We start from the raw sequence: 23,975 nt of genomic DNA on the forward strand, positions 1-23,975 counted from the left end.
CCTCAGGTCCCGCCCTGGGAGTGCTCAGGGCCCACCCCGGTCCGACCTCGTTTCTTTCGCCTCACAGCCCCGTACTGAGGCAGGCCCCACCCCCTTCTCACGTAGGCCTTTTAGCTTCTCACAGACCTCGCCCCTCCCTGAAGACCCGTTCTTGTATTCCGCTTCCACAGGGCCTCCCTATCTCCTCGGAGATCCCACTGCCTCCCCTCTCAGTAAGAGGCCTGAGTCGTACTTGCTTTGCCCGCCCCTTAAAGGCTTGCTCCTTTTCTCGAGGTCCCTGCCCCCTCCCCTCCAGCACCTCCTTCGTACCACCAAGGCCCCGCCCCCTCCGCTTACGGTCCTCGCCCATTCATCAAAGGCCCCGCCCCGCCAGATACGCCGCGGCGGAAACAGGCCAAGCCGCCCCAGGCTCCGCCCCCTGAAGCTTCACTTCCGGGCACTAGCGCCTCCCGCTACGCCCCCGCTTGCCCCGGCGGCAGAGAGACTATGGAACGTCAGGTGAGGGCTCGGCCCGCGGTTGTTGTGGTCCCTGTAGCCCGGGCCGTGCCTGACCCTGGTGTGTCCCCTGCGCAGGTGCTGCCGAGCGAGCCCGAGGAGGCGGCGGCGCTGTACCGGGCCCTTAGCCGCCAGCCCGCGCTGAGCGCCGCCTGCCTGGGCCCGGAGGTCACCACGCAGTACGGGGGCCTCTACCGGACGGTGCACACTGGTGTGTGTATGGAGGGGAATTGGTTGGCGACGGATCCGTGCACTTGGGTGGAGAGGAGGGGGATGTGGAGGGCTGGCTGCTCGACAGTACAGGGTGTGGAGGGACCCGGCCTAGGGTTGGAGGATACACTCCCACAGGTCCTTGCACACAGGTGGGGGGGTGATGGGGGGCGTTACCGAACGGTGCCCATGAGTGCATGGGTTGAGGGCGTGGGAGTAGGACTTAGACCTGGGTTCAGGGTGTGGGCCTTGTGAGGCTCTCCCCTGCCACCCCATCCCATATACATGCCAGACTACCCTCAAGATTGCAGGGTGGGTGCTGGGGTTAGTAGGGGGTTCTCTCCAAGAGGCTGTCAGCTCAGGCTCTGGAGGCCTAGACTTGGGTTGTGGCCTGCACCTGGAGTGTTAGACTAGGAAAGCTGGGTGTGGGCTTTCCTGGGTGAGGGGCAGTGGCCAGGACTAGCCAAGTTGAGCAACCTCATGTCTCCTCTCACAGAGTGGACCCAGAGGGACCTGGAACGCATGGAGAACATCCGATTCTGTCGCCAGTACCTGGTTTTCCATGATGGAGACTCAGTGGTGTTTGCAGGGCCTGCAGGCAACAGTGTGGAAACCCGGGGGGAGTAAGTTTGAGGGAGGAAACTTGGGGGCAAGGTCACAGCCATCTGCAATGCAAGCCTTTTATGAACGCCCACCATGTGCCTAGATGTGGGTAGGGAGGCCTCCAGAAGGGAGGCCAGGAGCCAGGTTACTGCCCCTTGGGAGCTCATTCAGTCTCTGGTGGCATGGCCTGATAAGCACTGGAGGCTTGCTTCAAACTCAGCCCAGACTAGAGTGTATCGCGGCCCAGAGAGCTGGGGGAGAAGAATCCCTGCCCCAAGCAGGAGAGGCAAGGCAGCTGCCATAGTGGGGCTAGAAGTGCTGCAGGGGCTGATGTGGGGCCAAAGCCTCAGGAATCTTTTCTAAGAGGTGACCAGCCAGGGGGCAGGACAGGGCTATGGTTGGGTGCAAGGTAATCCTGACCTGCTACCCCACGCCCTCCTCAGATTGCTGAGTAGAGAGTCTCCTTCAGGCACTATGAAAGCCGTGCTGCGGAAGGCTGGAGGTACGGGCCCTGGGGAGGAAAAGCAGTTCCTGGAGGTGAGTCTGCAAGGGGCCAGCTGGTGGCAGCTGGGGACTGAGCCCCACAGATCAGGCTGGAGAGGTAGCCTGATGCCCAGATGTCCTCAGGTCTGGGAGAAGAACCGGAAACTCAAGAGTTTCAACCTGTCAGCACTGGAGAAGCATGGGCCCATTTATGATGACGGTGAGGCACCCGACTGGTGAGCAGGCAGGGTGGACAGGAGGGGCAGCCAAAGCCCTGGGCTCCCACTGATTGGCCCTCCCTGCATCCAGACTGCTTTGGCTGCCTGTCCTGGTCGCACTCGGAGACACACTTGTTGTATGTGGCAGAGAAGAAGCGCCCCAAGGCTGAGTCCTTTTTTCAGACCAAAGCCTTAGACGTCAGTGCCAGCGATGATGAGATGGCCAGGCCGAAGAAGCCAGACCAGGCCATCAAGGTGCTCGTGGCCATGACCAGTCCATGAAAGCCCTGCAGGGCAGCCCTGGGACTAAGAGTGATTCCTTCCCACACTGTACCTGTTGGAACTGGGGAGGCACTGGCTTCTAGGAAGTAGGGCAGGATCTTGTAGACAGGCTGAGCATTGAGTATCTTGTGTTCTTAGGGGGATCAGTTTGTGTTTTATGAAGACTGGGGAGAAAACATGGTTTCCAAAAGCACCCCTGTGCTCTGCGTGCTGGATATCGAGAGTGGCAACATCTCTGTGCTTGAGGGGGTCCCTGAGAATGTGTCCCCTGGACAGGTCAGCAGCAACTCAGCCTGTGTCCCTCCTGGAGTCTGGGGTCCCTGCTTGAGCTACTGCCCCTTGCTCACACCTGCCCTGTGGTCTTGTTTACAGGCATTCTGGGCCCCTGGAGACACGGGTGTGGTGTTTGTGGGCTGGTGGCATGAGCCCTTCCGGCTGGGCATCCGCTTTTGCACCAATCGAAGGTGAGGAATTGGGGCAGGGCAGGGGGCCCTACAAACCAGCTGGCCTTGAAACTGAGTGTGTCTCTGGTGGTTCCAGGTCAGCCCTGTACTATGTGGACCTCATCGGGGGAAAGTGTGGTAAGTGGCTGGTACCCACCTGTGCTTTGCTGACACATGTTGGCCTTGCCAGCCTGCGTGATGCTCACATTTCCGTCCGGCCCAGAGCACCTCTCAGATGACTCCCTGGCTGTCTCATCTCCTCGGCTGAGCCCAGACCAGTGTCGCATCGTCTACCTGCGGTACCCATCTCTGATCCCCCATCATCAGTGTAGCCAGCTGTGCCTGGTGAGCTGGAGGTGGGTGGGGGTAGGAGGGTGGTCGGCATGAAGAAGAGATGGCGGATGAGAGCTGAAGTGCCAGCATCCTCCCCCATGGGCCATAAGTGGATGCCCTCCATGTCCCAGGTGCAGCAGCGGTGGGAATTCTGCCTGTCCTCTCCAGGCAGGGCCTGGAGGCTGAGAGTGCTGGCCTGGAGGGCTTTGCACTGTTGGAGCTTGCCACCTTGAGAGCATCTTCCATCTTCAAGAATCCTTCTCCCCTTTGTTCTCATCTGCGTGGAGCCAGGCCTTGCAAGGGGCTGGGGATACAGCAGGCAGTTACATAGTCCTGGTTCCTTCCAGGAAGAGCTCTGGGCCCCTGGTGAAAAGTCAGATGGACTGCGTGCATATTGAGGCCCCTCAGGGCATCTGGTTCAGGTCACTGGAAAGGAGATATGTCAAGCTCATCTCAGGTCCCCCTCCCTCCCCTTAGGCTACCATGGAAGGGGACAGGCACAGGGATCTGTGCCCTGAAGGCACCGCCTGTCCCTTGGTGGGCCTCACCATTGTGTTCTCTTGCAGTACGACTGGTATACCAAGGTCACCTCAGTGGTGGTGGATGTTGTGCCTCGGCAGCTGGGAGGTAAGGGGTGCCTGGCTGGCTAGGTGCAGTGGAGCCTCCAGCTCTGTGTTTTCTTGCCGTTTGTGTCATCCTTGCCCAGCTCTTCCTGGGTTCCTTCTGAGGGCCCTTCCTCCCTGCTGGGCCAGCCCTGTGGCCAGCCTCCACAGGGAGTGGGGCTGTCACTGTAGGGAATAGTTCTGATAGAAAGGAGTTGGCTGGATCAAAGCTGAGATCAGGGTAGTCCAAGCTAGCTGAGGATTTAGATAACTTAATTCCTGTGCTGCAGCTTATAATTTGATTCTTCTCCTTTTTCCGATGGCTGGTTAAAACGCTTGCTCCTCCGAGTGGATTTCAGGAAGTACACTATGTTAGAATGTCATGCTTGAGAGGCCTTTGGCCCAAGGGTGCTGAATTACCCTCCCCTCCACCCCTACCCCAGCAATCTTTGTCCATTCTGAGCTCTTGAGTAAGCCAGCTCTCTGGGAGGGTGGCTCTTGGCTGAAAGGTTCTTGTCTCAGTCCCTGGTGTTCACAGTTCTGCTTGGGATTCTGGACCATTGCAAGGACATGAGGGAAGAGAATCTCTTGTTTTCTTGGACCACCCAGTCAGTTCCAGGAGTCCAGTGGATAAGGGATGGTCTCTTTGTCTTCTCTTTGGATTGCAGGGATACAGCAATAGGGACCTAGTTTGAATCCCAGCTCTCTCTCTCATTATTTGTGTGTCCTCAGACAGTGTCCTGGCCTCCCTGAGCTTCCATTTCTTCATCTGTGTCCCTGCCTTTCTTGTAGGATTGGAGTGAGGGTTAAGTGAGTGATGACATTAAAGGGTACTATATATTGAGCCCTCTGTGCCAGGTGCTGTGCTAAACACAAGAGTGGACAGACAGGTGTTATCTTGGTTAAAGCACCTGGTGCCTACCAGGGGCTCAATAGGAGCAACTTTCAGGAAAGCAAGTGCTTTTCTTCTGAGCACCCAGGGCTTCTCTCAGAAGCTCTTGAGCTCTGCTCCTCAACCCCCTACTTGGGCAGCACTTCATCGCCTAGAGTACCCCCATATGTGGGACTGCCATTCTGCCACAGGGTGCAGGGGCCCCAGGTGAATCCCCCAATAGCCCAGCCTGCATTGTAGTCTTGACTTCCTCAAACCTACACTCCTGGATGCAGCCCCAGCCCTCCTATCTTTGCAGAGAACTTCTCTGGGATCTACAGCAGCCTTTTGTCTCTGGGATGCTGGTCAGCTGACAGCCAGAGAGTGGTCTTCGACTCAGCTCAGCGTAGCCGGCAGGTAAGGGACCCTGACTGTTGAGAAGCATCCCCTATGACCAACCCCTGGGAGCCCTGGGGCATAGCATATGCACACTCCTGGGTGGAATGCCCAGCCACAGGTCTCACCAGCCCCTTAAAACTCTTCCTGCCCCTGTCCTGGACTCCTTAAGAGGACTCCTTAAGAGGACTGGTTTCCCTGGTGCCCCAGAACAGAACTGTTCACCTTCTCACCTGAGGCTGAGATGCAACTCTGCAACCCCTCCTAGGCATTTCCAGCTGGGGGACAAGGGGCTGCTACTGGGGTGGGTCCCTGAACACTTTGTAAGGGCAACTGATGGAGAAAGTTCTGATCCCTTCTCCCGGAGATAGAGTGAGGGCATCTGTTATGTGCCAGGCTCCTTTTGGGTATGATATCATTTGGTCCTCATGCTAACTCAAAAGGGCTAAAGGCATTTCTTACCTTGCCCAGGGTCACTCAGAAAGTTGTGATGGGGCTGGGATTTGAACCCAGGCCCTCATGCTACTCCCTGCTGCTCTGAGCAGCCATCACATAGCTGCTCACAGTCCTGGCCTGGCCCAGGGGTCCCCAAGAGGGGAAAGAGGAGGTAGGGAAGGGACCCATGGGACTCTTGGATGTGGTGCCACATGTGGCCTCCCCTCTGCTTCAGGACCTGTTTGCCGCGGACACCCAGACAGGCAGCGTGACCTCCCTCACAGCTGGTGAGCAGGGCTTCGGGGGTCGGGGTGAGGGCAGGGCTGGTGAGCAGGCAGCCTGGTCAGGGGCAGAGCTGGAGCTCCAGCATGTGGGGCAGTGGTGGCACTCTCAACCGCTCTGTACCACTGACTATTCTGCAGCCTTTATTAACAGTCCCCCAAAAACCCTGCCCATGCAAGACTCTGACCCAGTCGACAGACAACCTTCCCTGCTCCACTGCCCTTCAGCACCAACTCTGCTCCATGAGTCCTGGCCCAGCCTCAGCATGGCCCCACCCCTGCTCCTAAAACTCACCTAACTCTCTTACCAAGACCTACCAGAGTCCTCCTTTCCCCGCCCCAAACCTTGGGTACCCTATCTCAGGCAGAGATAGCTCTGCCACCTCAGGGCCCAGGAGAAGCCCCAGGTGGCGCCCCCATCTTCCCCATACTTAGGCCTGGTAATTCTGCCCCTTAAATGTCTTTTGAGTTGTCCACCTGCCCTGACTGTACCTGTTTCTCCACAAAGCTGCCAAAGTATAGTTCCAAAGCTACTTCTCATTGTACAATTCCTGCTTAAGAATCTGCTTGGACCCCACTGCCCAGAATCAGCACACCCCTCCCAACCCCCAACGAACTCCCTGGGCCCAGCTGCCATCCCTGCATACCCTGCATACTGTAGTCATCAAGGGGTAGGCAGATGTGCCTGGTGGTCTGGTGTGTCCCCAGGTCTGGCAGTTCCCAGGCCCAGTGTCTGCCAGATGACCAAGGGACTGAGCAGGATGCTCACCCAGGGCCACGTACGGTTGGGTGTTGTGAGAGATGCTTCACAGGGTGGAAAGGGCACCTTTCCATCGAGCCTCCAGTCAGGGACTCTGCAGAGAGAAGGCGAGAAAGGTGGTAGCCCTTGCCAGGCACTTAGTGGCATTTGCCTTCTCCAGGGGGGTCAGGTGGAAGCTGGAAGCTGCTCACAATTGACCGGGACCTCATAGTGGCACAGTTTTCCACACCCAACCTACCCCCAAGCCTGGTGAGTGTTGGTGGGTCCCAGGCCGGGAGGCAGGGGTTCTAGGCAGGCAGAGCTCCCCAGGACAGGGAAGTGGCCCCAGGGTCTGACCATGGCTGGTCAGCACATAGAGGAGCCAAGACATAGGCCCGGGCCCGCATGGTCCACAAGGGATTGGCAGTCACAGGGATGAACTGCTGGGCTCAGGTCTGCTCTTTCCAGGACAGGGTACCTGGGGAAGTGCCCAGTCCTCTGGCATGACAGAACACAAGATGACAGCAGAGCCTTGAAACTGAGGGGGTGGGGTGTGTTTATATGAGAGCGTGAGTACCTTGGTATATACCAGCTCACAACAGGAAGCCATGTTGTACCTTCTGGAGGTGGGTAGAGGGCCCAGCATAGTGAGAGCTGCCTACCTCTCACTCTGGGCAAGAGTAGAAGGGCAGGGAGGCAGTAAGGCCACCTATGACACATTCCTTCCTTTTGGCAGAAAGTTGGCTTCCTGCCTCCAGCAGGGAAGGAACAGTCGGTGTTGTGGGTGTCCCTGGAGGAGGCTGAGTCCATTCCCGACATCCACTGGAGCATCCGAGTGCTACAGCCACCCCAAGAGCAAGAGAATGTGAAGTATGGTGAGCTGGGCCAGGTGCAGTGCAGGACACCTTCTTCAGGTTCCCCAGAACACAGCATCTATGGTGACCCTTTTCCTGCCTCCTGTCTTACATTGTGGAGCTTCTGGGGTTACCTCTAAGAGGTTTTTTTTTTACTCTTGGGGATGGTCATGGGAGTGGCATCCAGGTGTCTGAGAGCCTGCTCTGGGTACCAGAACTGAGCACCACAGGGCCAAATCATCTGTGGTAGGAAAACCAAGACCCAAAGAATATAGGCCTTACACAAGGTCTCGGTGGCCACACCTCATCCAGAGTGCTCTCCCTGCAGAGAGTGGGGCTCCCTGACTAGGGCAGAAGGAACATGAGCCTTCTAGGGTCCATGTGCCATGGTGCGAGCTACCTTGGTCAGGTCTCTGCTCCAGAGGCAAGCCCCAGACCTGCAGCTATAGATGGGGCCTTGGCCAAGGAAGGCCCTGGGCAGTAGCTCTGGCCCTGCTGACCACTGCCCTCTCCCTGCAGCTGGCCTTGACTTTGAAGCAATTCTTCTACAGCCCAGCAACCTTCCAGATAAGACCCAGGTGCCCATGGTGGTCATGCCCCACGGTAGGCATCTGGCCTAAGTACCCTTGCCCTCCCACCCTGCCTCCTAGCTGGCCCTTTCACCCTCTGTTCCCTGTCTGTAGGCGGTCCCCATTCATCCTTTGTCACTGCCTGGATGCTGTTCCCAGCCATGCTTTGCAAGATGGGTTTTGCAGTATTACTAGGTGAGCAAGCAGGGACCTGCGGCTGTGAGCGCTATGGTGGAGTGAGGGGGTGGGCCTGGTTTGACAAGCACCATGGGTGCCACGCTAGTCTCCAGGCCTTTCTGTATCCCAGACCTAGTGAGTACTACCAGGAACTGCCCTGGCCCAGCCTCTGGCTCCATGGTGTGGTGATAAAGTGGAACTTCCATGGAAAGGGTTGTGGTCATTGGACAGCAGCCTCAAATCTCTTGGCCCCTTCCCCTTGATAGTCCGTGGTGCATCTGGTCCCAGAGCCCACTTCACAGATGTGTGAAAAGATGTCCAGGAGGCTGGGAATGTTGCCTGACTACCCTGTCTGGTCCCCCTCTGGCCTCTAGTGAACTATCGTGGCTCCACGGGCTTTGGCCAGGACAGCATCCTCTCCCTCCCAGGCAATGTGGGCCACCAGGATGTGAAGGATGTCCAGGTAGCATGGGGCTAGGGCTTCTGGACAAGCTGGAGGATGGGCTATCAGGGGTGTGGCTCCACTTAGCTGGGCAGGCAGCTGGCTGCAGCGTGCTCTGCCCCACCCTGTAGTTTGCAGTGCAGCAGGTGCTGCAGGACGAGCACTTTGATGCAAGCCGTGTAGCCCTTATGGGTGGTTCCCATGGTGGCTTCCTCTCCTGCCACCTGATTGGTCAGTACCCAGAGACCTACAGCGCCTGCGTGGCCCGGAACCCCGTGATCAACATCGCCTCCATGATGGGCTCCACTGACATCCCTGACTGGTGGGTGTGTACCACAGGTCCCTGCCCTTCTCCCCTCCACCCCGTATTCCCATGCATACCCTGCAGGCCCCAGAATTCCTGGGGCTGCATCAGCTCAGTCTCTTGCAGGTGTGTGGTGGAGGCTGGCTTCCCTTATAGCAGTGACTGCCTGCCAGACTGCATTGTGTGGGCTGAGATGCTGAAGAAGTCACCCATCAAATATATCCCTCAGGTATGTGGCCTTCCTCCTTGCCCTGTGGGCTACCCATCCTTCCAGAACCCAGGGCCCAGCTTACCATGGTTCCTTGGCCCTCCCCACATACCCAGGTGAAGACACCACTGTTACTGATGCTAGGCCAAGAGGACCGGCGCGTGCCCTTCCAACAGGGCATGGAGTATTACCGTGCCCTCAAGGCCCGGAATGTGCCTGTTCGGTGAGTGTAGCACCGGCTGAGCGGACAGCCTTGGCAGCTGGTGGGCAGGTGAGCAGGGGAGGACCCTCCAACCTTAAACCCTGCTGCCCAATCTCTACAGGCTCCTGCTCTATCCCAAAAGCACCCACGCGCTATCAGAGGTGGAGGTGGAATCAGACAGCTTCATGAATGCTGTGCTCTGGCTATGCACGCACTTGGGCTGCTGAAGCCCTGCCATTCTGCGTGCGCTGGCCAGCCTGTGCCACACTCCCTCGTGGGGAGCTCCAGAGTCTGGCAGAGCAGTGACAGGCTTTCTGGGCTCTGGACTCCGTGGATGGGTGGGCAGAGGAATGGGGGCTACGTAGTTGTAATAAATTAGGACACAGAGCCTGGTTCTTGCTGGTACTTTGTACCAAGCCACCCCAACCCCAGCCCCCACCCTGCGGTTCAGAGACCCTAGGTTCTGGGTATGGTAGCCACAAAGGCTTCATCTGGCTCTGGTATGAGAGGGGAGGGGGCAGTGGGAGGCTCAGCCTCTGTCTGTCCTGGCTGATTGGGACTCCACACCAGGTTGGCGCTCTCTGTTGCAGTCCCTTCTATCTGCCCTGCATTGCCCTTCCCTTCCCAAGACTGTATCTGGGAGACTAGTGAGGCCCTGCCCATCCATAGCACCCATAGGCAAAGGTAATTCTAGGCTCAGACCACCCAGCCCAGGGTGTGCTGGGCTGAAGCCACCCAGGCCCTAGTAAAGTATCACCAATTCATTCCCTGGAAGCAGAGGCTAAGAAGCACTCTGCACAGGCATAAAGAGGAAAAGGTGGCTTTATGTCTGACATGAAGTTTCATCCTCTCCCAAAGCACATGGGGTTGGGGCTGGGCCTAGCCCAGCCGCATGACTTTGTGAATCCAGTCCACAAACACAGAGACACGCATGAAGACAGCTGGCCAGCGGGGCCTCGCACACACTCGGTTGGGGATTATAATTCCCTCCAGGACCCAGCAGTCATGGGTAAAGCAGGCAAGTGGGCCCCCGTAGTCACCCTGGCAGGTTGGAGAACCACATGGTGAGGGCCATGGCAATGACTGGCCCCCTTCGTGATGAAGTAGTACACTTCCATGCCCCCATACCCTCCCTGGGCTGGCCCAGGGGCCGTGCCACTGACCTCACAGGCCCCCACGGGGGCCAGCAGTCCCTTAGTGCACATTTCACTCTCCCGTACGCGTCCTCGGTGCTTGATGTTACACTCCTGGTTGGAGATGACATTCAGCAAGGCTATGTTTAGGACTGTGCTATCACCTGTACCTACAGTGAGGGGAACAGGGAGAAGGAAAAGGCCCTGCAGCAGGATCCAGAACTGGACTTCCAGGCCTGGAGCAGTCCATGCCCGTGCACTGTGCTCTTACCTTTGCTCTCACCCCAGCCTGCGATCTCACATATGGTCCCTGGAGGCACCACATACCGCTCAGGGGGCAGGCAGATCAGGGCCACGCGCTGGTTCAGGGTCACAGATCTTTAGCAGGAATGGGGGTACTCAGGGGCTGAGACCACAAGGCCCAGCCCTACCTCACACTCTCTCAACTTGTCCACATACCTCTCCAACTTGAGCAGGACAAGCTGGGAACCTGAGGGCCCACACACCATCTTGGCTACTGGGACCCGCTGCAGGCCTGGCTCCTCGGGCTGTGGGTCCTGGAACAGGGTGCCCAGCCACACCTCATAGCCCGTGAGAGGCATATGGCTGGGAGAGAAGCTCTGCTAGATCATTCGTAACTCCTGCTGCCCCAAGGTTCACTTGTTGGCTTGCCTTGGGAAGGTGGCTGGGGGAAGGATGGAAGCAAGGGGGTAGGACTGGGTCTCCAAACCCAAGGGAGGCTCACCAGGAGGAGAAGCATTGCCGGGCAGTCAGTACCCACTGCTCCTTCACTAGGGAACCCCCGCAGAAATGCTGGCCCTGCCTGGAGGAGTGGGGATCAGGAGAAGGAACAGATGAGTACTGAGACATGGCTGGACCTACCATCTGGCTAGGATCTCTGGGGTCAGGGACAGGTTCCCCCCCCCCAGCATAACTATAGAGGACACAGTCTCAGTTTCTTTCTTGGGGAGATGCATTTATGCCTCACCGGTTGCGCAAGCTGACTGTCCAGGGTGAGTTGCCTGGCTGGCCCCCCACCACGCGCAGCTTGGATCGATGCTGGTCTAGCCGATCTACCCTCTTGCCACACTTCTCAAACAGCACCTGGTCTGGGGGATGGGGCATGCTGGATAAACCCCTGACTGGGTGGAGATGGGGGACAAAAGGGTCCCGCCCACAACGGGCCCAAGTCCAAACCTGGGGGGTCTAGGATGGATGGTGGATGGTCATCATCTGAAAGACCAAGTTCACTAGGGTTAAGGGGGCCAGCCTTTGCTGGTGGGGGCTGAGGCAAGGTCATAAGGGAGTGTAGCCAGCGCTTACGGCAACGTTGCAAGGCACAGTAGTCAAATGGAGTCCCTGGGTCCATAGTGTAGCACCAGGGCCCATGGCTATCCCTGTCTGGGTTCCGGCAGAAGTTCTCCTCCAGCTGGGAGTGTGGGGCCGAGGTGGGCGTGAACCTAGGCCCGAGGGGAGCAAAATCATAGTGAACTCTCAAACCCTTGCCAGACTCTGTTCGAGCCACCAATGCTTGCCACCCAAAGGTTAAGGCCCTGGGTGGGGCCTGGCGCGCGAACCAACTCACTGAGGCCTGTGCGGCGTCTGTGCTGACCAGTGCTGACACTGGACACCCTTGCGGGTCTTGCTGACAGTGCCACGGTACTGCTCCCCTGCGCCGTGATAGCAGTCTGCGGCGGGTAGGAGCGGCCATCAACCCCAGTCCTCGTCCCGGCCCTCGGGTTCCGCGCCTCCAGCCCCGGCTCTGTAGCTGCCCTGCCAGGCCCTCACCCTCGGTCCGCACGTCGTCCGCGCAACGCCGGATTTGGTAGCAGAAGGCCATGCGCATGCCGGGCCGCGATGTGAAACACCAAGGCGCCTCCGAGCCGTCGGGGTTCCGGCAGAAGTTCTCTCGTAGGTCCCTGAGCAGGAGCCCCACTCAGCCCTAGCAAGGTCCCACCTAGCCAGCCAGCCTCCGAATGGGGCCGGGTCTCCAGCTCCGCCCCAGGCCCCCTCTTCCTTCAATTCCCGCCCCAGGACTACCCTCCTTCGTCCGCCCCCGCCCCCGCCAGAGTACATCCCTAATGCTCGCGTGCCACCTTACTTGCAGGCGTATTTTTCGGGTGCGAACCGGTGCTGATGCGGGCTCTGCGCATCCCAACGCTGGCAAGGTACGCCTGCGGCGGTGGTATTGGCTGTGCCCCGGTAGCCCTCACCCTTTCCGCGGAAGCAGTTGACAGTCGTGGCCTCGTGGCGGGGCTGCGCCTGGGACCCTTGGATGGACCGAGGCAGGTCGAACCCTGACTGGAGCTGAGATCCCGCTAGGGTTGGGACCAGGCCTGCCTTTCGCTAGTCTACGGTGCTCCGCGGAATTTGTTCTCAGCCCACCGGCGGGTCACGCCCAGCCCCTCCTCCCTCCCCATCCAAGCCAAGCCTCCCACATTTCCCAGGCCCTGTCCCCACGGCCCACCGCAGCGGGGGAGGTCGCAGAACTCCCGCTCGGTCTGCGGGTCCGTGGTATAGCACCAGGGCCGCTCAGAGCCGTCAGGATTCCGGCAATAGTTGTCGTCCAGACCTTGGTCGAGGAACCTGGGGGCAATGACGGGGCGTGAACAAGACTCTGGGAGTCAGGCTCATCTGGCCCCGCCTAATTGCTTTATATAGAGCTCCGCCCCTGGAGTCCTGGATCCTCCCTAGCCAGGTCCCCTGGGCGCTGATCCCGCCCACGCGTACTTGCCCGGCTCGAAGGGGTGCTGGTGAGGACGCTGCAGGTCCCAGCGCTGGCACTCGCGCCCGGACTCAGTGCGGTCCACCGCGCCACGGTAATCCTCGCCATTGCACCAAATACAAGAGGCTAGAGACACAGGGCCAGTGCGTTCTGGATGGGTGTGGGCCATTCCCTGCCTCCCGGAGCTTGAGCCTGCTGCCACTTACCCTCCCGGCAGGACTTGATGCCGCAGCTCTGGAAGCGCACTGCCGGGTCTGTCGTGTAGCACCAGGGACCTCCCGGGTCCCCATCGGGGTTGCGGCAGAAGTTCTCTTCCAGGCCATTCCTGAGTGTGGGCGTGTACCTGGGGACAGAGAACGTCACTATAGTCCTTGCTGGGGGAAGGCTCCAGGCAGGGAGGAGGGAAGGTGTCTGTCTCACTTGTGGTCATTGGGGAACTTGTGGCTCCAGCCCTGGCAGGCTAGGCCACTTGCAGTCGTGGCTATGGTGCCCCGGTACCGGACTCCTTTGTCCATGATACAGGTCCGTATGTAGTCTGGAATCAAGAGACAGAAGATCAATTTAGGCTGAGGCCCTAGGTCCCTTATTCCCCCATTCCCCTCTCCGCAGCCACTTGCCTTTCTTTTGGAAGAGGTCACAGCGCCCAGAACGCTGCAGCCTTGTGTGGGGAGAGTTCTGGGTCCATGGCAGCAGCTGGCAGCCATGGCTGCTCACATTGTAGTGGAAGGCCCTGGGGAGGAGAAGGCACAGGGTAACCGGGAAGCCCAGGTTCCGCCACCCCCAGTCTTATCTAAGTCAGGTGGCCACTCACCGGCAGTCCAGTAAGGGCCCACAGCGACCAGCACACTCCTCAGCATCTGCCACATCCTCCTGCCAAGGCCCGGGCACCACTGCATGTAGCAGGTGCTGTAGTTCTGTGCCCCGAAGAACCTGGAAGTCATTCAATGGCGAACGCTGCCCTGCAGGGTGGGCATGGGTAGGCATAGAGCATACATGTCAGTACATGTATATTAGCCTGTCCACACTTTGTTAATTTAGGGGGTCAAAGCTACATGGCCTCTGGGATGGGCCCTGCGTGCATTTGCAAGGGCCAGCCCTGCCCTTCTGCATAGTTACTTGTAAAGAAAATGTCCTGGGGGAAGCAGGCCCACACATGGTGGTTATCACTAGTGCTTCCGTTCAGTGGACCAAGCACGGGGCTCAGGTCTAACACATACACTCCATGAGATCAGCGGGTGATGGTGCTTGCCCTGTGGAGCTTGCCCCATCTAATCTCTCACATGAGAATGCTATGGCTCAGAGCAATCATACTACCCATGCAGGGACCCAGCCTAGGTATTCTGACTCCAGGTCTGGGCTCTCACCTGCACAAAGGCATATGCCAGGTTACAGGGGTAAATCAGGCTCAGGAGAGGTCGCTACCTGCTTGTGTGTGTGCACATCTGTGTGACTCCAACACTGCCTCCAATGCGTACAGCAGACGTGCTAATGGAGGCCTAAGAGGGCAATGTGTATATGTGTTCCCAGGGCTTCCCAGCTCTGTCCAAGAAGCCAAGGTCACTGTTTCATGCCTGCTAGAAAAGTGAGTTCTCTCTTTTGCTTCCATCCTAGAATAGTAGAAGAGGGCTAACCCCCTCCTGAAGGCAGATGGGGCTCAGGGCGGGGGGGCACTCACCAGGGATCCCTGAGCACTGCATCAGAAGCAGCAGGAGTGGGAGCCACTCCATTCTCTTGGCTGGAGGCTGCACTGTGACCCACCACAGCCCCATCCGGGAAGTTGTGAAACCTGTCCCTACGGGATTGGGTGGCTCTGGCTCCACACCTCCACTTCAGGCCTGCTGGGGCCTGACCTGAGAGACCCCGTGGCAGGAGCTGGGTGGAGCCAGGCCTCAGGCCCCGTGGGTCAGGTGCAAGGGCCCTCACCCTGGCACAACTAGATCCCTGAGAGTCCTCCCAACAAAGTAGGCAGGTATTGGGAAAGTTTGGTAGGGACGCTTGAGGTGCCCTGGGGTGGGGATGAAGCCCCCTACAGCCTAGTCTGCTCAAGGGCATTGTGAAAGTGGGAGCTGCCAGAGGCCTGGGTTCCAGCCCCTGGGCGGTGACATTAAATTTTTCGGAGCCTCAGTTTTCCCCTGTAAAGTGGGGGACATTACCTTCCCCAGCTCCAACACTGCCTCCCCTCTTTTGCTGCCTTATCAGTCCCAGCTGTAGGCAGGTCAGCCCACGCCCTGGCAGGAGAGCCCAGGGAGGCCCACCTCCCTGCCTGAAGTGTCATCTCAGGGAAGGTGAGCGAGGGTGCCTATTGGACCTAAATAGGGGTGGGGGTGACAGGTAGCAGGGACCCTGGCAAAAGAGGCCTTTCAGACGTCCTAGAGGACATCTGGGCTGGGTCTCTAATTATGGGTAGGCGTTAAGACAGACAGCCTAAGGATTCCGGTTAGGACGTCGCGTTCCTCCGACGCTGGGCTAACAGTGTCCGCAGGGCAGGCTGAGGTCTGAGGCTGTCTGGCCTCCCAGGGAAGCTGAAGCGGGGAACAGCCCTGCGGGAGGCCGCGAACATCCGCTACCAGAGGCTGGGCGCGGGCTTGTGCGCATGCGCGGCTGGAGGCGCAGCGCGCGAGCGGGCGCTCGATTTGGCCCTGGACGGACGCCGTAGCCGAGAGGCTGGGCGGATGTTGTGAGACGGGTCGCGGCGGCCGAGGCTGCGGGTGAGTGAGGGGCGGCCGGGCTCTGAGCAGGGCGGGTCCCCGCAGCTTCCCTCGCGACCGCGGCCGGTTCAAAGCGAAGGCGCCTGCCGCGCGGGGATTGCGGCCTGTTGTGCGAGACTGCGAGAGGGAGCTGGCCTGGCAGGTCCTCTGGAGCTTGGGGCCAGACGCGGGCGACTTGGGGGAGCCATGCGCTGCCCTCACTGTCCTTGGACTCCGAGACGACCGAGTCGGTTCGGTTCCGAGCCCAGATCCCTCGGCGAGGCTGGACAGAATTGCCGTGGCAGGGAGCCACCCCGGCAGGGGCAGGGTCCGCCTCTTCCCTGGGTCCTTAGCACCTGACACCTGGAGTGGGTGTTTGAAAGGTTTGCCGATCAAATGAATGACCACATTTGATAGTCTTGCAACTGCTCTGGTGTGAGGGGGGCACCGAGCATGGACGTCCACTGAGGGCCCGTGGTGGGCGGCAGGGCGGGAGAATCACCTTCCCGAGGGGCAGACGGTTTGTGGCGGGAGTAGAGGGCCTGTTTGGGGCGAGATAAGGGACTGGGCTGCAGAAAAGGGAGTGCTGGCTAAGGCAGTGCTGGAGAGCCAAGCTCTAGCCGAGCGCTGTCTAATGAACTTTCTGCGATGGGTGGATGTGTTCTACAGTCTGTGCTGTCTGGTAGAGTACTATTAGCCACATGTGGTCATTGAACTTAACGCAATTGAGAAATCGGACTCTTAATTTTTAAAACTTTTTAATTAATTCAAATTTAAATAACCTCATGTGGATGGTGGCTACCTTGTTGGACAGCACAACTACAGATCAGTGAGGCCAGCGCCAGGGACTTAGAGTGGGTTCTGGAGCAGCTGATATGGGAGAGATAGGCAGCAGTAGGAAGAACAGGGGAGTTTGTGATGAGAGCTGGGCTTGGATAGGGTGGGAGGCTAGTGTGTGTGTGGGAACATAAAAACTAGCAGGACCTTGGACAAGAGAAGGGAGGACCCTGGGGCTGAAGAAAGAGGTCCCAGTCTCGGGAGACTAAGTGGGACTTGTGGCTGGAGATGGCCAGACCAGTGGTGGTCTACACTTGGGGGGATGTGCTGTAGGGTACTTGCTTCTGTATATGAGCTGGACCCAGTATGGCTTACGACTGAGACGGATATCAGGGCTCTGCCCCTGGGCCATGTCACTTTAAACATTTTGGTCTGATTTCCCCAGAGCTGAGACATTTAGTTAGAGTTTAGCAAACATATATCTGGTACCCACTCTCTGCCAGGCCCTGTGCTGGGCACTGGGACACAGTGGGGAACAAGAAGTAGTCCCTGTCACATGGGCTTAGATCTCACCTACCCTCCCTGTGTAGGAAGCTGGGAGCCCCTGCTTTCCCCTGCCCTGGGTTGTGAATGTGCATGCCCCTGGCCTCACCTGCTCCCAAGCCTTGCTGCCATTGCAGGATGAGGTGAGGTATGAGGGCCCTTGGTTGGCCTTGAGTAGACAGGCTCTGCATCTGGCTCAGCCTCCAGGACCACTGGCTGCCCATGAGAGATGAAGGATGGCGTCCAAGGGGGCTGGCATGTCTTTCTCCCGCAAGAGCTATAGGCTGACTTCAGATGCTGAGAAATCCAGGGTCACAGGTAAGGGCTGGCAGGGCAGGGAGGAGGCTTCTTTTGTTGGGAGAAGGAGAAGGAAGGGACAAAGGCAGCAAAGTCCTAGGTGCAGTGAGCCCTAGGCCTTGCTGCACCCCTTGTTCCTGTGAGCCAGCTCATCTCCAACACCCGTGGATTGGTGCACCCAATGTGGCTGTTCTTCTGACCCCTATGCCTGGCCTAGGTCTAGGGGCCAGCAGGGGCCAGGAGCAGCACTGATGTGACCTTTTACCCTCTTTTGACCTGTGCCTCAGGCATTGTGCACGAGAAGCTGCTGAATGACTACTTGCACCGCGTCTTTTCCTCTTCTGACCACGCATCCCCTGCCACCACCAGCAGGTATGGCTGAGTGGGTAGCCCCTCCTCACTCTGCTGGGCCAGACCAGAGGCCCATGGCTGCAGTCTTAGGGACGGGGAACCTGTTCTCTGGGCTGACTGGCCTGGGTTCTGCTCTCACTCTGATCCTGGCTATGAGACCTCTGGCCAGAGTCTGCCTTCTGGACTCCACTTCTTCCTCTCTTCAGTGCTAGTTCCTCTGAGAGTGTTGTGGACAGCAGGGAGCAGGTGCACATTTGGTGCCCAGCACAGCATCTGGCCCCACATGTACCTGCCTACACCTCGGCCCCACCCTGGCCCCCTGTAGCTTCTGCCTGACCTTGTAAAGTACAAACCCCACCAGGCCCTTTTTCTTGTTAGTTTAATGTGTTTACGTTTAGTCCATACAAAAGTTACAAGTACATTTTAGCAGAAACTTAGAAAGAGAAGAAGGAAAAACATCTATCATCTCATTATTCTAATGTGATCATTTGAATGTGATTCTTTTCTGTTTTCTTTATCTCGTGATGTGTGTAGTTCAGATTATGCTATATAGAAAACTTTAAAAAAATTTGTCATCTTCAGTTCTTTAAAAGATTTTTATTGAGCTGTAATTGACATGCAATAAACTGCCTGTATTTAAAGTGTACAATTTGATAAGTTTTAACATATATATGACCTGTGAAACCATCACTACCATCAAGGTAATGAACATATCCCTCACTTCCAAAAGTTTATAAAAGTTTGAATCTTATTTTATCATTAAACGTTATCCCATGAGTATCTTTCCACATTATGAATTATTTTAGTGGGCATCTTTAGGGCCGAGGTCAGCGGGGGGTGGTCAGCGGTGCTGCTGTGGGCCATAGCACTGCCCTAGTTTGGAGGGACTTTTGCTTTTGTAAACAATGCTGTGAGGATGCCCAGGGTTGGTGTCATGTGGCCATAGTGTTTGAGCTGCAATCACCTTTAAGACTTGCCAGATTACTTCTTCAAAGGATCATGGAGGTTCTCCCTGTAGTGAGGCATGGTTGTCCTGTCTCTCACCCAGAGGTTCTCCCTGTAGTGAGGCATGGTTGTCCTGTCTCTCGCCCAGAGGTTCTCCCTGCGGTGAGGCATGATTGTCCTGTCTCTCGCCCAGAGGTTCTCCCTGCAGTGAGGCATGATTGTCCTGTCTCTCGCCCCTCACCAGCCTCAGCTCTTTTGCACTTCACAATCTCTGCTCTTTGGACAGGCCAAAAGGGCAGCACCATTTCCTATTCTCTTTAAGCGACTGTGGTGGTCAGAAAGTTCCTACTTGCAGAGGGCTACTGCTGCCCTGACCCCATTCCCAGTCCTGGCCTATTCCCAGGGCCATCTGATCCCTTCCTCATGTGATACCAGAGATGGTCCTGCTGCTGCTGGTGCTGTGGCTGCCAAGAAGTGAGAGCAGGTGGTGAGGCCATCAGTCAGTGGTTGTGGGGATGCAGCGACCTGGACTAGGACCTAGAAAGTCCAAAAAGGGCAGGCAAGTGCTGGGGTTGGCCAAATGGGCAGTGCTGCAGACACTCAGCTGCCCACAGCCATGTGCAGCCTTCCCCTGGGGTCAGGCACAAGACTTGCTCTTGGGAGCAAGCATAAGACTAGCCTTCCTAAGCACGAGCCTGCAAGAACAGTGCCTTAGGAAGCCTCCTTTCTCCCTGGACCCGTTGGAGTGTTCCAAGATGGGGTTGGCATTAGCCTTCCATGCTGCTGGCTGGGCACCCCACTGCGTAGCCTAGCCTTGGTCTGGGGCTCAGCAGGGGTAGGGAGGGGCCTTTGTGCATCTCTACCTCCTGCAGCTCAGGGCCAGTAGTGGCTTACGGCAAGGGAATATGTGGTCTCTGAGCCTGGATCGTAGCTACTTTGTCAGAGTTGGTGCTTTGGCCCATCTATGTCCCCTTTCAGATCCTACTGTCTGGACAGTGAGTAGGGTAGGAACTGGGATTAAAGATGGAAAAGCAGGTGCTGGTAGTCTGTGGTCTGGATCCCGATGGGCATTGGGCCTCTATTCTGCCAGAGTCCTGCTGGTTACCACTACCCCACTCCCTGCTATTCTTAGCAGCCAAGCTCAGGACAGAGCTGGTCAGCATTAGACAGTGCCCTTTCTCCTCTGGGCATGTGTGTTGAGAGAATGAGGGGGCCACCCAGGCAGATTTTCCCAGCCCTTTTGGCTAGGGCAGGTGGCAGGTAGGTGGGCTGTGTGCTCTGCTTGCTATTTATGGACAAATAGGTACAGGACAGAGCCGGCCAGCAGCTCAGAGGGTTGAGCCCTTCATATTGTCAGGACATGTCTGATTCAACACAATCTGCCCTGGCTGGGTTCCCCAAAGGAACCAGAGGCCTAGAGTCAAGGGCTGGCCTAGGCAGCCTTGGTAATGACCATGCTGGGGACTAGCATTTTTCGCAGGCTTCTCCCAGACATACTCAACACAGCAACCTTCGAGAATGGGCAGGTTATGGGCTATGCACATGTTCTTTCCTGGAATCTTCACAGCATCTCTGGCATACAGCTATTTTTCCCTTTTCACAGATGAGGGTTAAGGCTTAGAGAGGGTTATTATTTTTTAACAGTCCTGAGAGGTACCAAATTGGACTGGTTATAATTTTTAGTTTAGTAGATAATCCAGCCTTCTGACCCCCAGTATGCCAGAGTATAGCACCAGGTACCACCCTTTTTCTGGAGTCTAGGCAGCTGCCCTCTGAAAGCTCAGGGGAAAGGGTGGGAGAGGGGTTTAGTGTCATCTGGCTGATTTCAAGGACTTGTGGGCCCCTGGCAGCCTCTCACTTTCCCCAGGAAACCCCTGAACTTCCAGAACCTGCCAGAGCATCTGGACCAACTGCTACAGGTGGACAATGAGGATGAGGAAAGCCAGGGTATGTGGTAGCCTCTGGAGTGGGGTCAGGGGTGCAGAGCTGGCATCTGGAGGGCCTGGAGTCTTCCCTGGTGAGCTCAGTACACCCTGTGTGTTCTGCCAGACCCCTGCCTGCCTCACCCCCACGTCTCCCCTTTTCAGGACAGGTTGAAGGGCGGCTTGGCCCATCCACTGTGGTCCTGGACCACACAGGTGGCTTTGAGGGGCTTCTCCTGGTGGATGATGACCTGCTGGGGGTGAGTGAGGGCAAGATAGGGGCCCTAGGCCCAATCTCTTCTCCTCCTGTCTCTCATCGTGATGGGCTGCAGCCGTATACTCATGCTGATGTGGCCCCAGACCATTGTGTCCTTAGTTCTCAAACCCTCCTGACATAGCCCAAAAACAGTCTTGATGTGACCCCAACCCCAAGCCCTTCCCAAAATAGCCCTGAGCCCCCTCCCAGCATGCCCTGGCCCAGAATCCCTCCAGACACAGGCCTTGGCCCTCCCACCCTCTCCAGGCATTGTGCAAGTTGGCCATGATAGGTCCTGCCAGGGCTAGCTCAGTTGGGGATGGGGGTCTTTCTCCCTTGGCGAGGCGCTGTGTGTGTGCCTGGGAGGAAGCCGCCACCCCACTTCTTCACCCAGGTGATTGGACACAGCAACTTTGGCACTATCCGCTCTACCACCTGTGTGTACAAAGGTGAGATCATACTCTATCATGGCCCAGGGAGCTGGGAGGAAGTTGGAGGGCCTAGGCCTGGAGGCAAGAGGCAGTCTTTGTCCACCTGCTGGGCCTCACTCAGCTCTTTCCAGGGAAATGGGTCTACGAGGTGCTCATCTCCTCCCAGGGGCTCATGCAGATCGGCTGGTGCACCATCAACTGCCGCTTCAATCAGGAGGTATGTGCACGGCCGGGGGGCTCTCCCAGAGAGACCTTCTCCTGCCACAGGCCTCATCAGGGCTCTGGAAGCCCCTCAGACCTGCTCAGGACCCTCATCTGGACTGTCCTCTGGAGAAGGAATGGGTCCCAACCCATCCCAGGGCACCATCCCCGCCCAGAAAACACCTCTCACTCCTTCTCTCAGAGCATCAGTCCCCTTCTCTAGAGCCACGTCCAAGGCTGGTGATTGGTGGGCTCTGGCCCTGCCCCCACCTACCTCACCTGGGGCCTCACAGGTAATTCCTCCCTAGGAGGGGGTTGGAGATACACACAACTCCTATGCCTACGATGGCAACCGGGTACGCAAGTGGAATGTGACCACGACAAATTATGGCAAGGTGAGGGCCAAGCACCCTGTGGATCACCTGCCCCAGACCAGCCTCATAGCTTATCTGGAGGCCTTGGGCAGCCATGAGGGACTGTAGGGCACCAGAGAAGGGACAGGGACTCAGGTCCTCTGTACTTGTGGCCAGTCCCCCTGGGTGGTCCTGGAAACGCAGCTGGGGGTGCAGGGTGGGCAGGCCACTGTGCTTCTGTGCATCCTCAAAGCCTCCTCTTGGGGCAGGCATGGGCAGCGGGGGACATTGTGAGCTGCCTGATCGACCTGGATGATGGTACCCTGTCCTTCTGCCTGTGAGTCTCCCACCTCTATCTGTAGGCCTGGCCTCTGGGGCCTCCCAGGACTGCCTCCAGTTTCCTGGTCCCTGTAATGGGTTTGGTAGCCTGAGGGTGGGCAGCCACATCCTTCTTAGCACTGGCTCACAGACTCACCTTTCTCCTCCAGGAATGGCGTGTCCCTGGGCACTGCCTTTGAGAACCTCTCCAGGGGCCTGGGCATGGCCTACTTCCCAGCCATCAGCCTCTCTTTCAAGGAGTCCGTGGCCTTCAACTTTGGGAGCCGTCCTCTGCGATATCATTTTGGGAAGATGGCTGTGGGCTGCTTAGAAGTTCTTGGGGAAGCTGGGATGCAGGGCTCCCTGCCTCAGGAGCTCTGTGGGCTGGTGGCAGGCCCTGGCTGCCACAAGAAGTGAGTAGGGTGCAGCTTAGGGTGCCGAGGACAGCAATCCTTACAGCAACCTTATTAGATGTCTACCATTATTGTCCCTGTTGGACAGGTGAAGAAGGTGAGTGGCAGGAGAAGTTTCACCCCATGGGGAATCAGTGGGAGAGTTGTGATGCAAAGCAGCCCTGCCCTGGAGCCCAGGCCCCTCCTCAGGGGTGTCGGGGAGGGAGTGGGTGCATCTGAACCACAGATCAGGTGTTGCTGGCTTAACTCTTGTGGCACCTACCCAGTGGCGGGCTACCGGCCCCTGCAGGACCCACCGTGTGCTGACCTCGTGCAGGCACAGAGGTTGCTGGGCTGCTTCCGGGCAGTGCTCAGCGTGGAGCTGGACCCTGTGGTGAGCTGGTGTCTGGGCTGGGCGAGCTGGGGGCCCGCCCCAGCCCTCTGCCCCTCACAGCCCTCCTTCCCCCACCACCCACAGGAAGGGCGGCTGCTGGACAAGGAGGGCTCCGAGTGGCAACTGCAGGGTCAGCCCACCGTCCTCCTCACATTGGCCCACATCTTCCATCGCTTCGCACCACTCCTGGTGAGGGGACACTGGGAGGGGGAGAGGCAGGCTGTGCTACACATGCCTGTGCCATGGGCAGCGGTGCTGAGGTGCACGAGGCCCAGTAGCATCCTCTGGCAGGGGCACCCTGTGACTAGAGTCCTCTGACCTCAAGGACAGCACCCGGGGAGGAGGGGACACTTCTAGCTCAGGGCATTAGGGGATGTCCTAGAAAGAAAATTGAAGCCAGACCAGGGAAACTGCGTGTGCAAAGCTGTAGAGGGTTGTGGGGCAGTGGCCCTTCTTGTCCCTCAGTCAGACTCCAGAAGGACCCATCTGTGTGTTGGGGTTGCTTGAAGGGCTCAAGACTATGCCTCAGCCTTCAACATGGCCTTGGCCAGATGCCGGGGCAGGGGTGCCTTGATCAGAGCAGAAGGCTACTACCTCACCAGCATCTGCCCTTGGTGCAGCGCAAAGTGTACCTGGTGGAAGCAGTGCTCATGAGCTTCCTGCTGGGCGTCGTGGAGAAGGGCACAGCTGCACAGACACAGTCCGTGGTGCACCAGGTCCTGGACCTCTTGTGGCTCTTCATGGAGGTGAGGCTATCAGGCTCCACTGGGGTGGGGGAGATGCAGGAGGGTCTTGGGAAATGCCCCAAACATGGCTGCCCTGGCATCTCCCCCAGGACTACGAGGTACAGGATTGCCTCAAGCAGTTGATGATGTCTCTGCTGCGGCTGTACCGGTTCTCACCCATCGTCCCAGACCTGGGCCTGCAGGTGGGAGCACCTGCCCCTGCCGCTGCCCCCAGCCCCTGAGCCCCATGTGCCCACTCTGCGCTGAGCACTCCCTCTCCACAGATCCACTACCTGCGGCTCACTATCGCCATCCTGAGCCACGAGAAGTCCCGCAAGTTTCTGCTTAGCAACGTCCTGTATCCTCTCCTTGCTGCCA

The 23,975-nt window shown here is 57.9% G+C and overlaps 3 protein-coding genes across 6 annotated transcripts in view; 2 read left to right on the plus strand and 1 right to left on the minus strand.

Moving 5' to 3' along the window:
• The first annotated feature begins 340 nt into the window (after positions 1 to 340).
• On the plus strand, positions 341 to 9,534 carry APEH (acylaminoacyl-peptide hydrolase). The gene is made up of 22 exons (XM_012660621.1): positions 341 to 498; positions 574 to 706; positions 1,202 to 1,328; positions 1,752 to 1,845; positions 1,936 to 2,011; positions 2,101 to 2,264; positions 2,430 to 2,567; positions 2,664 to 2,755; positions 2,832 to 2,872; positions 2,958 to 3,079; positions 3,634 to 3,694; positions 4,860 to 4,957; positions 5,607 to 5,658; positions 6,573 to 6,661; positions 7,128 to 7,266; positions 7,765 to 7,848; positions 7,929 to 8,009; positions 8,366 to 8,454; positions 8,565 to 8,755; positions 8,864 to 8,966; positions 9,062 to 9,168; positions 9,269 to 9,534. Exons 1-22 carry the CDS (start codon positions 487 to 489, stop codon positions 9,372 to 9,374), a joined length of 2,199 nt encoding a protein of 732 aa, XP_012516075.1. The 5' UTR covers positions 341 to 486; the 3' UTR covers positions 9,375 to 9,534.
• Positions 9,535 to 9,944: 410 nt separating this feature from the next.
• MST1 (macrophage stimulating 1) lies at positions 9,945 to 14,876 on the minus strand. Of its 3 annotated transcripts, none has more exons than XM_012660803.1 (18): positions 14,681 to 14,876; positions 13,817 to 13,964; positions 13,623 to 13,735; positions 13,426 to 13,540; positions 13,212 to 13,348; positions 13,011 to 13,131; positions 12,748 to 12,866; positions 12,382 to 12,550; positions 12,069 to 12,199; positions 11,866 to 11,968; positions 11,604 to 11,740; positions 11,485 to 11,513; positions 11,269 to 11,396; positions 11,026 to 11,103; positions 10,740 to 10,886; positions 10,552 to 10,658; positions 10,311 to 10,450; positions 9,945 to 10,188 (listed from the first exon to the last, which is right to left on the minus strand). In XM_012660803.1, the coding sequence occupies exons 1-18, from the start codon at positions 14,772 to 14,774 to the stop codon at positions 10,027 to 10,029; spliced, it is 2,178 nt and encodes a 725-aa protein (XP_012516257.1). In that variant the 5' UTR covers positions 14,775 to 14,876; the 3' UTR covers positions 9,945 to 10,026. The 3 variants fall into 3 exon arrangements, with proteins under 3 accessions (XP_012516257.1, XP_012516185.1, XP_012516325.1); XM_012660731.1 differs by having other exon boundaries at positions 11,269 to 11,389; positions 11,478 to 11,513; XM_012660871.1 differs by having other exon boundaries at positions 11,269 to 11,389; positions 11,478 to 11,513; positions 12,382 to 12,587.
• Positions 14,877 to 14,901: 25 nt separating this feature from the next.
• Positions 14,902 to 23,975, plus strand: part of RNF123 (ring finger protein 123) — a 29,031-nt gene continuing 19,957 nt past the window's right edge. The window contains exons 1-15 of one of the 2 annotated variants that reach the window (XM_012660978.1): positions 14,902 to 15,713; positions 17,213 to 17,330; positions 17,597 to 17,681; positions 20,473 to 20,552; positions 20,693 to 20,787; positions 21,178 to 21,232; positions 21,346 to 21,431; positions 21,724 to 21,810; positions 22,038 to 22,105; positions 22,257 to 22,382; positions 22,758 to 22,872; positions 22,957 to 23,061; positions 23,493 to 23,618; positions 23,708 to 23,800; positions 23,882 to 23,955. In XM_012660978.1, the coding sequence (XP_012516432.1) occupies positions 17,249 to 17,330; positions 17,597 to 17,681; positions 20,473 to 20,552; positions 20,693 to 20,787; positions 21,178 to 21,232; positions 21,346 to 21,431; positions 21,724 to 21,810; positions 22,038 to 22,105; positions 22,257 to 22,382; positions 22,758 to 22,872; positions 22,957 to 23,061; positions 23,493 to 23,618; positions 23,708 to 23,800; positions 23,882 to 23,955 (1,277 nt within the window). In that variant the 5' untranslated portion in view covers positions 14,902 to 15,713; positions 17,213 to 17,248. The remainder of the gene's footprint in view (positions 15,714 to 17,212; positions 17,331 to 17,596; positions 17,682 to 20,472; positions 20,553 to 20,692; positions 20,788 to 21,177; positions 21,233 to 21,345; positions 21,432 to 21,723; positions 21,811 to 22,037; positions 22,106 to 22,256; positions 22,383 to 22,757; positions 22,873 to 22,956; positions 23,062 to 23,492; positions 23,619 to 23,707; positions 23,801 to 23,881; positions 23,956 to 23,975) is intronic. The other variant, XM_012661031.1, reaches the window with a different exon arrangement.

This window comes from Propithecus coquereli, unplaced genomic scaffold (genome assembly GCF_000956105.1).
Source record: "Propithecus coquereli isolate 6110/MARCELLA unplaced genomic scaffold, Pcoq_1.0 Scaffold1, whole genome shotgun sequence".
NCBI classification, from domain to species: Eukaryota; Metazoa; Chordata; class Mammalia; order Primates; family Indriidae; genus Propithecus; species Propithecus coquereli.

Excerpts from the sequence above, each read along its gene's own strand:
- APEH (XM_012660621.1), top strand. Across the intron at positions 7,267-7,764 it reads GCAAGAGAATGTGAAGTATG|CTGGCCTTGACTTTGAAGCA; the intron begins GTGAGCTGGGCC and ends CTCTCCCTGCAG. Across the intron at positions 8,967-9,061 it reads CCATCAAATATATCCCTCAG|GTGAAGACACCACTGTTACT; the intron begins GTATGTGGCCTT and ends CCACATACCCAG.
- MST1 (XM_012660803.1), bottom strand. The coding sequence starts at position 14,774 with ATGGGGCTGTGGTGGGTCACAGTGCAGCCTCCAGCCAAGAGAATGGAG. Across the intron at positions 11,104-11,268 it reads ACAGTCAGCTTGCGCAACCG|GCAGGGCCAGCATTTCTGCG; the intron begins GTGAGGCATAAA and ends CCACTCCTCCAG. Across the intron at positions 10,451-10,551 it reads AGGCTGGGGTGAGAGCAAAG|GTACAGGTGATAGCACAGTC; the intron begins GTAAGAGCACAG and ends CCCTCACTGTAG.